Genomic DNA, 13,038 nt, shown 5'->3' with positions numbered 1-13,038 from the left:
AGGTCCAGAAGCAGGACCTGGTGCCGCCTTCCAGCCACTTCCTCTCCCGCGGGCAGTCCCTCTCCTGACTTCCGGTACCATAGGTTAGGTCTCCCTGGGCTGGCTTGCTTTTTTGATCTTGCTGTGAGGTATCTTTGAGGCTGTCCATGTCCCCTTCAGCCAGAAAACATGAGCCAGTGTAGGTTTTCAGGTACTCTGTACAGAAGTACAGAAGTTCTTCTTTCCACTCTCTTCCCAGATCGATCAATCATTAGTAAAAGTCTGTTTTATGGTTTCCTATTGTTTTACCACCACCAGTAATGGCTGCCATTCTTTCAAGCAGACATTTACTCCTGGGCATGTAGTCAATGGGCACCTATCCTCAACTGCTGAAATGGTTACTCTTCGTGTGGCTTGAGAGGTTGACCTTTGGTTAAATGAGATGTTCTCCAAGTTCCTCTGCAGACCTGAGAGTCTGTCACTGAAGAGGGTGGAATGCGAGGCCATGAGAAGATGGGCGTAACCCAAAACCAGATTTTAATTTGGGTTTTTACCATGAACTGCCCCCTCCCTCTCTCACCTGGACTATTCCTGACTGACTCCCTACTGCTGTTCTCCAGTCCCATCCCCATATATCCAGCCAGAGGAATCCACCCAAAATGGAAATCTTTAATTCCATCTCACTTACTTGCAGTCCTTTCCTGGTGCTCCACTGCCTAGAAGATAAAGCACAAACCCTTTAGTGAAAATACAAGACCTCTGGGGACCTGTCTCCTGCCCGCCTCTTCCGTTTACTTCCCCACCTCTGTGTGCACTTCCTGACTACTCAGCAGTCGCCTTGCTCCCTGCCTGTGCCTTTGTTTATGCTACTGCCACTACCTGGAATGCCTCCCCGTCCCACTGCCCTTTACTTGGCCAATTTCTGCTCATCCTTTGGGATTCAACTTTGGAGTCACCTCCAGGAAGCCTTTACGCCTCCGTACTGTGCCACCCGCAGCCCGGGTTCGGTCCCTTCCTCTGGTCCCACAGAGCATCTTCTCTTTACCCCACGATGGCATTTACCGCACTGTTGAAATAATGTATTTGTCTCTCCCACAACCTGGGAGTATCTCAAGGGACAAAGTCCTATTTATCTCTTTATTCTCAATTCCTAGTACAGGACCTGACCTACAGTATATTCTTGTTCAACTTTTGTCACACACACTAAACTGTCACTGAGTTGTAATCGGAAACATCAAGGAAGGAGCAAACCATTTGTGTGAATTTGGCTGTGAGAGTACACTGGGCTTTGGAACCCACGTTGCGTGAACGATGAAATTTTCTGTGTCTTTGTTCCAAGGCCTTCACTTATCCCTCTTGTGTTTGCCTCTTCCTCTAGGCAATGGGGAGCTGAGCAATAAGGAATTTGTTTCCATCATGAAGCAGCGGCTGATGAGAGGCCTTGAGAAGCCCAAAGACATGGGCTTCACCCGCCTCATGCAGGCCATGTGGAAATGTGCACAGGAAACTGCCTGGGACTTCGCTTTGCCTAAACAGTAACGCAAAACTGCAGGAGGGACCTCCTCCTCCACCCAGAGCACCCTGACCCCTGGGACAGAGCCTTGGCACAACCCTTCCAGCTGCTGCTTCTGGAAGTAGTGCTCCCTTCCTCTTGGGAATGATCTCAGGATTCAGCCAGTCTTCCCTCTCCCCTCCTTCCCCTGGCTTGGCGTTTCTTCTAGGCTCTGCTTCTGCCCAGTGATCATCCCCGCAGGTTCTCAGAAACATGAACAAGTCGTAAAAAGTCAGACTTCTGGCACCTTCCTCAGCACTATGCCCTCAAGTACCCTATGGATAAAGAATGCAGGGAACCATCCACGTACCTGCCAACCCTGGCGACTGCTCAGTTCTTTCGTCCTTTTTGCTGTGGATTTACATCGGGAGCATTCCTTGCTTTTCCTGCCGCTGGTGATTTTAAGCTACAGTTGGGCAGATGTCTGAAGGGCAGAAGGAAGACTGTGATAAAGGGTCCTGGGGAGGGGCCAGGCGGCCTGAGCTGGCGGGAAGCCTGGGCCAGGGAAACGATCCCTGTCGGTCCCCAGGGTGGCTGTGAGGCCTGCTCTGGGCAAGTGATATGCGCAGCGGGAATGGAGCAGGGTTTGGAATTTCGAGCAGCTGCTTCACGGCTCTGAGGCTCCCTGAGAGAACTCTGCCAGTACTCGGTGCCTGACGAGCAGCAGTGATTGAGGCCGTGTTCCCTGCAAGTGCCATTTCCCTCTAGGAGTGCATCTCTGAAGCCGAGGCCTGGCTCACCGCTGGTCTGCCCGCTGTCTTAAGCACTTGTAAAATATCACTTTAATTATAATAGTTTGCAGTAAACTCCCCCCCCAACCCACCCAAGGCTCTTACGTCTTTTATTTTAGGATCCTCTGGGGTACTTCTCTTTTCATTTCTCCACTGGGTTTGAGATCCTGCTAGCAGCAGACGTGTTTTCTTTCTACCAGTGTCTGGTTCTTTCTATTGAAGGGCAACTGTGGACACAAAAGGTGAGGGCATTAGGAGGTTAGCAGTCGTGCTGTCGCCACACAGTCTGGATGGCGTTTTATCTTGGGCCAGGTGCACGTTCCTTGATAACTCAGACCCCACGAGTAGGAGCAAAGATGGGGCGGGAGAGTATATGAGCATCCCCCGGTGTGGTGGACCTCCATGTAAGAGGCCCAGCACCCAGTGTGTTATATGGACTCCACTCTCACGAACGCCAGTGGCCTTGAACAAGCAAGCAATTTCCCATCTGTTTCCTAACTCTAAAATGCCAGGGTTGAGTTTTAATGGGCTCTCAGATTTCCTCCAGGTCCAAAAGCCCCTCGTTCACTTCTCTTCCAGAATGCCTGCAGCTTCCAGAGCCTCGCAGTGATGCTCCCTGGCTTCAGAGCATCTCCAGTCCAGTGTAATAACCTCCACACCGAAACTCCAGTGCTTCCTGCGAGGCCTGCAAGTTGGCAGGAAGGGTTTATCTGCCAAATAAGAGCAGAGGCCTGGGTCTGTGCCCCTGTGACAGTGTCAACCCCGGCATTTTCTCCAGAGCAAGCTAATAGCCTCATTTCCAACATCCTTTCTGGGAGCAGATTCAATTCTCTCTCAAAGGAGTTTGCCACTCATCCACCTCGTCTACCCTCTGGTCTTTCTCTCCGTTCTTGGGATTGGAATTCCTGGCACCCAAGTGTAGCCTTGCTCATTGCTCCGGAGCTGAGGCATCAGCGAAATGTGAGCTTGTCTTAAATTGGTCCCAGGATCTCCAAATCACTGTTCTCCACAATCCTGGTTTCTCCAGCCTGAAAGAAAAATCCCATTCACAGCCTTCATGGGGCAGTCGTTTCCCTGAAAGAAGAGATCTGCTGATTGGCCTGGGTTCACTGAAGCTGAAAGGCAGAGCATGGTAGGGGAGGGTAAAGATCTTCCCTACATCTTGAAACCCAGCGTCAAGGGCCCTCACCCATCACAGGTACACAGAATTCCAACCGAGCTCCTTTAGCTACCAGGAATGGCCAAGGCAGCACCAAGGGGTCCAGGTGCTCAAGAAGACAGGATGGCCATACTTTGGCACAATTGGGTTAAAGGTGCAGGTGAGAGGTACCAGCTAAGTCACCCAGAGGAGGCCAGGGTCCCCCAAAGGAGTCCTTGAGCAAGGCGGCATGGGAGCGGGCTTGAGAGGGTTCTACAAGGCAGCATTTGGGATAAGCTGGGAGCACCGGGGAACACAAAAGGCTGATAACATGCTTCTCTGTTCATTCAGATTGTTGCTCTGCCTGCATAGAATAATCTACCCCCTATTCCTTCAAGCCTCCACTCCAGCTGTCCCCTGCTTGAGAGGCCCACCTGGGCCATCTTCCTGACAAGACGAGTTGCCCCTCCTCTGCCTCCCAAGGCTCAGGGCGCCCCCCAACAACACTGCTGTCTGTAATCGATGTAATGTTTGTGAGATCGTCACCCCCCCCCAAAGTTCAGACCCAGAGCAGTGACATGGTCAAAGAAACGGTCCACCACCAAAGCTGATGTTAAAATAACTCCTGAACAATGTAAAAGCAGTATCAGCAATGCCTCCGTAAATTGCTCCCACCTACCCAGAGCCATTCTCTGTTTGCTGCTGTTTTTCATTTCTTTAAAAAACAAAGAACAAAACACGAAGAATTGTCCAGCTCTAGCCCTTAGACTTCAGGGAGGGAAAGAAACTGAGAGGGGGACCCAGGCTGCTGCGCTTCCTTGCGGGCCGGGCCTGGGCTCAGCATCATCCGCAAGCACAAGCAGAGAGAATACGGAGAATTACTAAGGAGAATGGGCTTAAGGACATGTGTACTCTTCCAAAATTATCATATTAATAGCTTTTAGTGCCCCACCTAATTTCAGCTCTGGCTGAAGCATATGCACTTGAAATGAATTGGAGGCTAAGGAAGGAGAAGTCCAGACCGTGGCTGCTACCAGATAGGAAGGAAGGGACAGCAGCCTGGGAGCCAGCAGCCAGGTCCCCCAGCTGGAGCATCCTCTCCAAGAGTTAGCGAGGCCCAAGCCAGATTATGTGCCCCCAAGAGGCTTATAGAAGGAAGGACGGACCAGAGGCACGAGTTCAGCTTTCAGGCTTCAAATGCCACCTGCTGGCAAGAAGGCTTAGCACAGGGAGTCTGGTCTGGAGCTGGTGAGGGGAGGCTCCCTGAATCCAGCCTCGCCCCAGCCCTGCTCCTGAGAGTAGGCTCTGCAGGGACCAGGGTGGCACCGTGGGGGGCGGGATGAACAGCCAGAGGTGGACCTAACCATGAAGAGAGACGGTATGGATAGGATTATAATTGAGAAGCGGAAAGGAGCAATGCTTGGGGATTGTTCCTGAGGCTCTGGAAAAGGAATTTTTACCAGCAAATGAGAGGGTGTGAGTTACTCTGTTCACTCCACAACTCTTTCCTGCTCACCTACTATGTGCCAGGCACTGAGCAAGGTCTTCAAGGAGTTTTTGTTCTAGAGAAAGGAAACAACAAGGTTAAGTACACGCTGGTATGAGAGCACTTAGAACAGCAGAAGGGCCACCCAGTCCAGATTTGGGAGCTCAAGTCAGGCTTGCAGAGGAAATGATTTATTTTTAAGGTTAAAAAAAAAGTCACTAAGGTCTGTGAGTTGAGAAGGAGCTAACAACCGGGGACGGGGGTGGGGTAGGGGGACAGGCAGAGGCCACTGTGCTTGCAAAGATCCAAAGGCCAGAAAAGCATGTTACTGGGAACTGAGTTCTAAGGAGTATCCAGGACAGATTGGGGAGTGATTTTGTGACCTAAGAATGAATTAATATGGCAATCTTCACACACACACACACACACACACACACACACACACACACACACAGATTTAAAATGCATTTGAGGATTATAGAACACACATAGATTATAGAAAAAAATTATGATGGAAATGTTATTTTATTTTATTTGAAAGAAAGCAAAAAAGATCGGGAGAGAGGTAGGACAGGGAGAAGGAGGCTCCCTGCTCAGCATGGAAGCTCAATCCCAGGACCCTGGGATCACAACCTGAGCCAAAGGCAGGCGCCCAACTGACTGAGCCATGCAGGCACCCCATGATGGAAATTCTAAAATGCTTAGAACTGAATATGATAATGAAAATACTAAATATTAAGACTTGTGGGACACAGCTAAAGGGAAACTTAAAACTTAACTTCCATACTTACAGATGATAGGCTGACAGTAACCTAAACATCTGCCTCAAGAATTTGGAAAAAGGGTGCCTGGGTGGCTCAGTTGGTTAAGCCTCTGCTTTCGGTTCAGGTCATGATCCCAGGGTCCTGGGATCGAGCCATGTGTCGAGCTCCCTGCTCAGTGGAGAGCCTGCTTCTCCCTCTCCTGCTCCCCCTACTCTCTCTCTCTCTCTCAAATAAATACATAAAATCTTTTGACAAATAAAGGAAAATTTTAGAAGTTCAAAAGTTTTAAAAGAAGTAGGAAAAAAAAATCACCCAAAGAAATAAAAAGAGCAAAAATTAAAAAATATTAGACAATTTTAAATGTATATAACTAGATACTACAGAAATTTTAAAACAATATTAGGAACAATTTTATGCCAATAAATTTGAAACGAATAGTTTCCTAGAAAATATAACACAAGAAAAAATTTAAAATCCAAATAGGCTATAATGAAGTGAATCAGTAGTTTAAAAATCCACTTACGACAAAAAATACCAAACCCAGATGGCTTTATGAGAGGAAAAAAATAGAACCAGATCCTATAGGACCCTTAAAGCCCCATTAAGGAGTTGGGACTTTATCTTAATTATAATTAGGAGCCACTGAAAGATTTTAAGCCGGAAGATGACGTAATGATGCTTTGCATTTTTGAATGATGACTTTGCATGCAAAGCCACAGATGGATTGGAGTGGGATCCAGGTTGGAGACTGCTATAATAATCCAGTTAGCAGATGCTGGGAGCCTGGATTAGGGCAATGGCTGCAGAGCTGGAGTCGCTAACAGAATTGGGAGATTTCTACGTCAGGCCGGGGGGGGGGGGGGGGACGGGGGGGGGTCATGTAAGTTGGAGGATGATGAGGGAGAGAGAATAATTAAGGATGACACCCAGATTTCTGTTTAGGTAACAGAGTATATGGTAGTGCTCCTCTGTGGAAATGGGAAATAGAACCAGGTGTGGCTGGAGGAAGAAGAGGCTTCTTTGACATGCTCAGGTGCCTAAGACATCCTGGTAGAAATGTCTGATGGGTGCTCAGGTATATGAATCTGGGCGCCTGGGTGGTGCAGTCAGTTAAGCATCTGACTCTTGGTTTCGGCTCAGCTCATGATCTCAGAGTCGTGAGATTGAGCTCCGCATCCGGTCAGTGCTCAGCCGGGAATCTACTTGAAGATTCTCTCCATCTGCCCCTCCCCCCACTCACGTGCTTGCTCACTCTCACTTGCTCTCGCTCTCTCTCAAATAAATAAATCTTAAAAAAAAAAAAAAAAAAGAATATATGAAACATTAACTTAAAAAAAAGGAATCTGGACCCAGGAAGGGGATCTAGGGTGGAGATATGGTGTAGGAATCTATCCTAAAAACCGGGGTTCTCCCAGGTTCAAGGCCAACTAATCACAAACATATAAAGTCTGACTTGTCTTCCCAACTATAAAATACTAACACCAGCTCCATGTCTTCCCCAGGAGAAATTAGGAGTGAAGATCATTCAAGTGAAAGGACTTTGAATCAAAGAACCTGTGCTTGTGGGTTACCTATGAGGAGACAAGTTTGGTAGAAAGGCTGCCCAGAGTGCTTGGGTGGCTCAGTAGGTTAAGCCTCTGCCTTTGACTCTGGTCATGATCTCGGGGTCTGGGGATTGAGTCCCGAATCGGGCTATCTGCTCAACGGGGAGCCTGCTTCCCCCCACTTGCCTGCCTCTCTGCCTACTTGTGATCTTTCTCTGTCAAGTAAAAAAAGTAAAATTTTTATTTTTATTTTTTATTTTTTTTAAATATTTTATTTATTTATTTATTTGACAGAGAGAAAGAGATCACAAGTAGGCAGAGAAAGGGGGGAAGAAGGCTCCCTGCTAAGCAGAGAGCCCCATGAGGGGCTCGATCCCGGGACCCTGAGATCATGACCCGAGCTGAAGGCAGGGGCTTTAACCCACTGAGCCACCCAAGCACCCCAAAAAAGTAAAATTTTTAAAAGAAAAAGAAAGAAAGAAAGGAAGGAAGGAAGGAAGGAAGGAAGGAAGGAAGGAAGGGCTGCGTGTGCTCTGTGCTGTACTCCAGTCTCCAGCCCCGCCTAGGTGTCAAGACCTCCTTTTTCTCTAGGGGAAGTGAGAAGGCAAAAGACTATAGCAGAGATCCAAAGATGTGATGGGGAAATATTTATGCATTCATTCAACAATTTGTTGAAAATCAAATTGAATATTCAATCACCTGTCAGTCATTCACACACAGGTCAATTTCCACTATCTTCAGTGTGAGGTTTAGGTTTTCTTCTTTCTTTCCCCTTATGTGAACATTCATATGGTATGGTTCCAAGATCAACCCTAACATTAAAAGGTGTACAGGGGTGCCTGGGTGGCTCGGTCATTGAGCATTCCACTCTTGGTTTCAACCTGGGTCATGGTCTCAGGGTCGTGGGATCGGGTCATGCATCGGGTGTTAAGCTCAGCGCAGAGTCTGCTTGTCCCTCTCCCTCTTTTCTTCCCCTCCTCTCTCTCTCACACAGATAGATAGGTAGATAAAATCTTTAAAAACAAAAAAGGCATACGTTGGAAAGCCTCCCAGCCATTCCCACAGCTGCACAGTATTCCATTGTAAACCATGGTTTAATCAGTAAGAGTAGTTTCTCAGGGAAAGATTTTGGAGCCTGGAGCTCTCGGAAGGGCTTGGTGGGTCACATTTGGAGGCAACAAGGGACACTGGGGAACCAGAGAGCAAAAGAGCAAAGGACAGGGAGTGGGGGATACTCCACTGACTCGGCAATTCCTCCTGAAGTTTTAGGCAGGAATTTAGCCCCTTGGCTACTTCAGGAAAACTCTGAATAAAATGTTTAGAGAGAGAAAAACCTGTCTCTAGGATTCACTTACTATTCATTTGTTTGAGCCCAGAGTAGGTATCAGGCCATGGGGAACATAAGGGCAAAATCCCCATCTTAATTTTCCTGGAGACAGGTGTGCCAGCGGTGGGGGGCAGTGAAGGTGAGGGTCCACGGAGAGGCCGGACTGACGGAGGAGGAGGTCCCTCCCCAGCCTCAGATCTTGCCTCAGATGTCATCGAGGATCCTACACACACAACTAGCAACTTCCCCTCCCGAGCCTTGTCTGTTGTACTTGCCACACTGTGCTCTCGTTAATATGGAGCTCCCCATTTGACTGTGAGCTCCCCGAGGTCGGGCGCTGTCCTTGAGTCATGGTGCATTCTGAATTCCTTAAGTTCTGGACAGTACCGAGTTTCCCATATACACATCTGGCTGTTAATTCTACTTTGGGGCGCCTGGGTGGCTCTGTCATTAAACATCGGCCTTCGGCTCAGGTCATGATCCCAAGGTCCTAGGATGGAGCCCCACGCTGTACTCCCTGCTCAGGGGAAAGCCTGCTTCTCCCTCTCCCTCTCCTCCCTGCTTGTGTTCCCTCTCTGTCAAATAAATAAATAAAATCTTTTAAAAAATTAATTCTACCTTTTCAGAGATGGAGGTGAAGCTGAGCCTGGAAGAGCAGGTTAGCTCGGCCAGATGGGAAAGATAACTTAGGAGGACGGGCAGATAGATAGGACTGGGGAGAACTGTCTTAGTAGAGATGAGGAGGGGATGATAGGAGATTAAAGCATGGTTAAGGTCGGACTGAATTCTTGGTGTCTGCAGAGGAGAGAAATATGGCGGCTGGTGGTCATCCAACACAAAGACGGTGTCCGCTCTAGAAGCAAAATGGGGAGACGCTGAGAGTCATTTGCAGATTGATTTCCCCAGTGTCTTCTCCTGGGTATCTGTGGAGGCAATTAAGGACTCCCCCCCACATACTCTTTTTGAGCCTTATCCTCCCACAAATACCGGGATCCCAGCTAGTCAGGAGAGACATTTCCAATTTTTCCCTCAGATCAAAAACATGACATCTTGGCTTCAAGAACTATCAAGGAGAAACTGTAATTCCAATCTGGCAAACCAGTTCCATTTTTAAACAAAATCGATAGACCAAGGACCATAATGCTTAACTTGAACTGAGCAGGAGTGTGGCTCCCTTCCTGGCCTTTGGACTGAGAATGACCCATAGAAAGTCAAATTGCCTCAAGACAAAAAACAATACACCCAGTTTGAGATCTAGAAGAAAGGTAAGGCTTAATAACATGGAGGCTAGTCAGATCAGCATTGAGGTGCAGTTTATAATCCTTCTGAAACAACAAAGGCTTCCTGAATTGAAACAATTCCGAACCCCCCTCAGCTGCAGAGAGGAAGGAAGGGGAGGAATGCAGAAAAGTCCTACCACATACACAGGCTCAGCCTGTCTCACCAGAGCCTTACTGCTCCAGACCCTGCCAACCAGGCCAAATTACCGACTACAGACTCAAAATTTAAGTAAGGTTTTGTCATTTATATGTGTTGCCGGAAAGGAGAAGACGGCTCACCAGCCAGTAGCTGGGCGATCATTCCTTAACACAATGAAATTGCAGGCCTCTTTCTCCACAAGTGCCCTCTTCACAGAGTGAAGGACCTGTGGTCAGCCAGAGAAGAGGGGCCTCGGGATACTCAGGAAAGGGAAGAGGAGACTTCAGGATACTTAGCGGAAGAGGGGAAGATGGGAAGATGGGCGTGGCGGTCCTAGATCAACACACCTCACAAAGGCCATCTGCGAGGGATGCTAGTGTTTATCCACTAAAATACGTTAGGGACCTGTCAATCTGTGGAGGCCTTCTCTCCAAGGGTAGGGCTGTCTTCCGAAGGAGGGGCTGATTTCTTGCCACCAGGCTATTCTCTCGCAGGCCAGCTGGCAGTCCTAAGGGTTTGCCCTTAGGAAGGGAACTGAGGGGATGGAAAGGAAAGCTGGACGTGAAGAGATTTCCAAGGAATGAGCATGTGGAGCCAAGGATGCCCTGCTTCTTATGACACAGAGAGAATAAAACCTATTTGTAAAGAATGTCCTTATGTTCGGGGCACCTGGATGGCTCAGTGGGTTAAAGCCTCTGCCTTTGGCTCAGGTCGTGATCCCAGAGTCCTGGGATCGAGCCCCACATCGGGATCTCTGCTCTGTGGGGAGCCTGCTTCCTCCTCTCTCTCTGTATGCCTCTCTGCCTACCTGTGATCTCTGTCAAATAAATAAATAAAATCTTAAAAAAAAAAAAAGAAAGAATGTCCTTATGTTCTCACTTCCAAATTTATCCGCTGCCCTGCGTGTACCTAGCATACTGCCTTCCCTGCCAAAAGCCAAAAGGCCATCCCCCCACGGGGGCCCCAGATCCCCCACCGACTGCTGTAATTGTCTCCCCTCTCCTCTGCATCACCAACATTTCTTGACCACTTACATGATTCCTATCCCAGATTAAAAAAAAACAAAACCAAAAACTTCTCCACGTTCCTCTCCACCACCAGTCCACTTCTTCCTCACCCTCAGTCTCCTGAATTCATTCCTAGCAGGTTTTCACCTTTACCATCTGCTGACAGCAACCTTGTCAAGGTCACCACTGACCTCCACATGGTCACATCCAGGGGTTGTTTCTCAGTCATCCTGCTGCTTGGCCTCCCCACAGGGTTTGCCAAAGTTGGACCTCGCCCTCCCTCTTGAAACATTTGCTTCACTGGACTTCTGAGAACTCATTTTCTTACTTACAAGCTGCTTCTTCATTCTCCTTTCCTGGTTCCTCCTCCTCTCCCAGACCTGTAAATAAGCGAGCCACAGGACTCAGTAATCAGACTAATATTCTTTCCTATCTACCCTCTCTTCCTCGATGCATCCATGGCCAGAACTGTAAATACCATTTACCTGCCCTTGTCCATTTGTCCCATAGCTTTAATACCATCTGTTACCTTCTAAAATTGTATTTTCAGGGCGCCTGGGTGGCTCAGTGGGTTAAAGCCTCTGCCTTCGGCTCAGGTCATGATCCCAGGGTCCTGGGATCAAGCCCCGCATTGGGCTGTCTGCTCCGCGGAGAGCCTGCTTCCTCCTCTCTTTCTCTCTGCCTGCCTCTCTGCCTACTTGAGATCTCCGTCTGTCAAATAAATAAATAAAATCTTTAAAAAAAAATAAAATAAAATTGTATTTTCATCCCCATCTTCTTCCCTAAACCCTACAAATATGCAGCTTCCTACTTGACATCTCCACTTGACTCTAAAAGGCATCAAAAACTTAACACACTCTAAATCAAACATCTAATATCCCCTCTACCAAACTGCTCCTCTCCAACTTCCCCCAGTTTCTCCAGTTTCAGTAAAGGCAGCCTTTGTTCTCACACTGACCAGTCCAAAACGCTGAAATCTATTCTCAACTCCCCTCTTCCTCACATCCCACATCCAATCCACTGGCAAACTCGTTTGATTTGTGTCTTCAAAATACATCTAGAATTTGACTACTTCCCACCACCTCCACCATTGCCCTGCTCCGAGTTACCAGTAATTCTCACCTGGATTCTAGTAGTAGCCTCTTACCAAATCCTGCAGGAAAGTCCAGTAGAAGGACGAGAAGTGACCAGTGGAGTTGGCAATGTGGGTAACCTTGACACGATTGCTTTCACTGGAGTGGCAGTCTTGAAAGGAAGCCTGATAGAACAGATTCCACTCTGCAGTGTAAATCTACGTGCTCCTCGTTGATCCTGTGATAACTCACCAAGAAAATTTCCCTGTCAGAGCCTTTGCAAACTCTTCCTTCTGCCTGGACATCGTCCCTCCAGAGAGTCGTATCGGGAGTACCTGCTCTTTCTCCTGAATTCAGATTTGTTAAAATGCCAGCTTCTCAGAGAGTTTTCTGATCAGCCTATTTAAAATATCACCCACTGGGGCGCCTGGATGGCTCAGTGGGTTAAGCCTCTGCCTTCCACTCAGGTCATGATCTCAGAGTGCTGGGATCGATCCCCCTATGGAGCCCCGCATCCAGCCTGAATGGGGCTCTCTGCTCAGCGGGGAGCCTGTTTCTCCCTCTCCGCCTACTTGTGATCTGTCAAATAAATAAAATCTTTAAAAATAAAATAAAATACCACCTACCACTCTCTATTTCCTTTTTTCTTTATTTTCTTTATAGCATTTGTCACTATCTGAGTATTTCGGTCTCCCTCCTACCCCTCCCCCCAAAACACACACACTAGAATGTAAGTTCTATGAGGGCAGGGGCTTTGTTTTGTTCACTGTACACCCAATCTCGCAAGCATCTCTGGAACGAATAAATAAATGACCTTCGTCTCAAACTCACAGAGTTACTACCAAGAACGTGCAAACATATGCAACTTTAAGACCTCGCAACAGGACCCTCTGGAATCCAGGAATGTTGGGCGTGCACCTTCGTTAATATCTCTCCTAGCCGTCCCCCTCTTAGAAGACATACGGTAGCACTTCCGCCCTCGCTCAACTCTCGCTCAAATCTCGGAAAAGGAGGGGCG

General features: G+C 48.0%; 1 protein-coding gene and 1 long non-coding RNA gene across 6 annotated transcripts in view; one reads left to right on the top strand and one right to left on the bottom strand.

The window, feature by feature from the left end:
- MICU1 (mitochondrial calcium uptake 1) overlaps positions 1-2,353 on the top strand; it is a 242,801-nt gene extending 240,448 nt beyond the window's left edge. For all 3 annotated transcript variants that reach the window (XM_082715893.1, XM_082715895.1, XM_082715894.1), the window contains one exon: positions 1,358-2,353. In XM_082715893.1, coding sequence (XP_082572019.1) covers positions 1,358-1,518 — 161 coding nt within the window. In that variant the 3' untranslated portion in view covers positions 1,519-2,353. The remainder of the gene's footprint in view (positions 1-1,357) is intronic.
- On the bottom strand, positions 1,585-12,948 carry LOC309855727. Of its 3 annotated transcripts, none has more exons than XR_014306948.1 (4): positions 12,070-12,948; positions 11,477-11,658; positions 11,139-11,327; positions 1,585-4,962 (listed from the first exon to the last, which is right to left on the bottom strand). It is a non-coding gene; the product is annotated as an uncharacterized lncRNA (long non-coding RNA). The 3 variants fall into 3 exon arrangements; XR_014306949.1 differs by having other exon boundaries at positions 11,276-11,327; XR_014306950.1 differs by lacking the exon at positions 11,477-11,658.
- Positions 12,949-13,038: the final 90 nt, after the last annotated feature.

Source organism: Mustela nivalis, assembly GCF_964662115.1.
Source record: "Mustela nivalis genome assembly, chromosome: 2".
Lineage (NCBI taxonomy): Eukaryota > Metazoa > Chordata > Mammalia > Carnivora > Mustelidae > Mustela > Mustela nivalis.
Note: the sequence above shows the minus strand (reverse complement) of the source record. Positions and strands in the feature narration are given on the sequence as shown.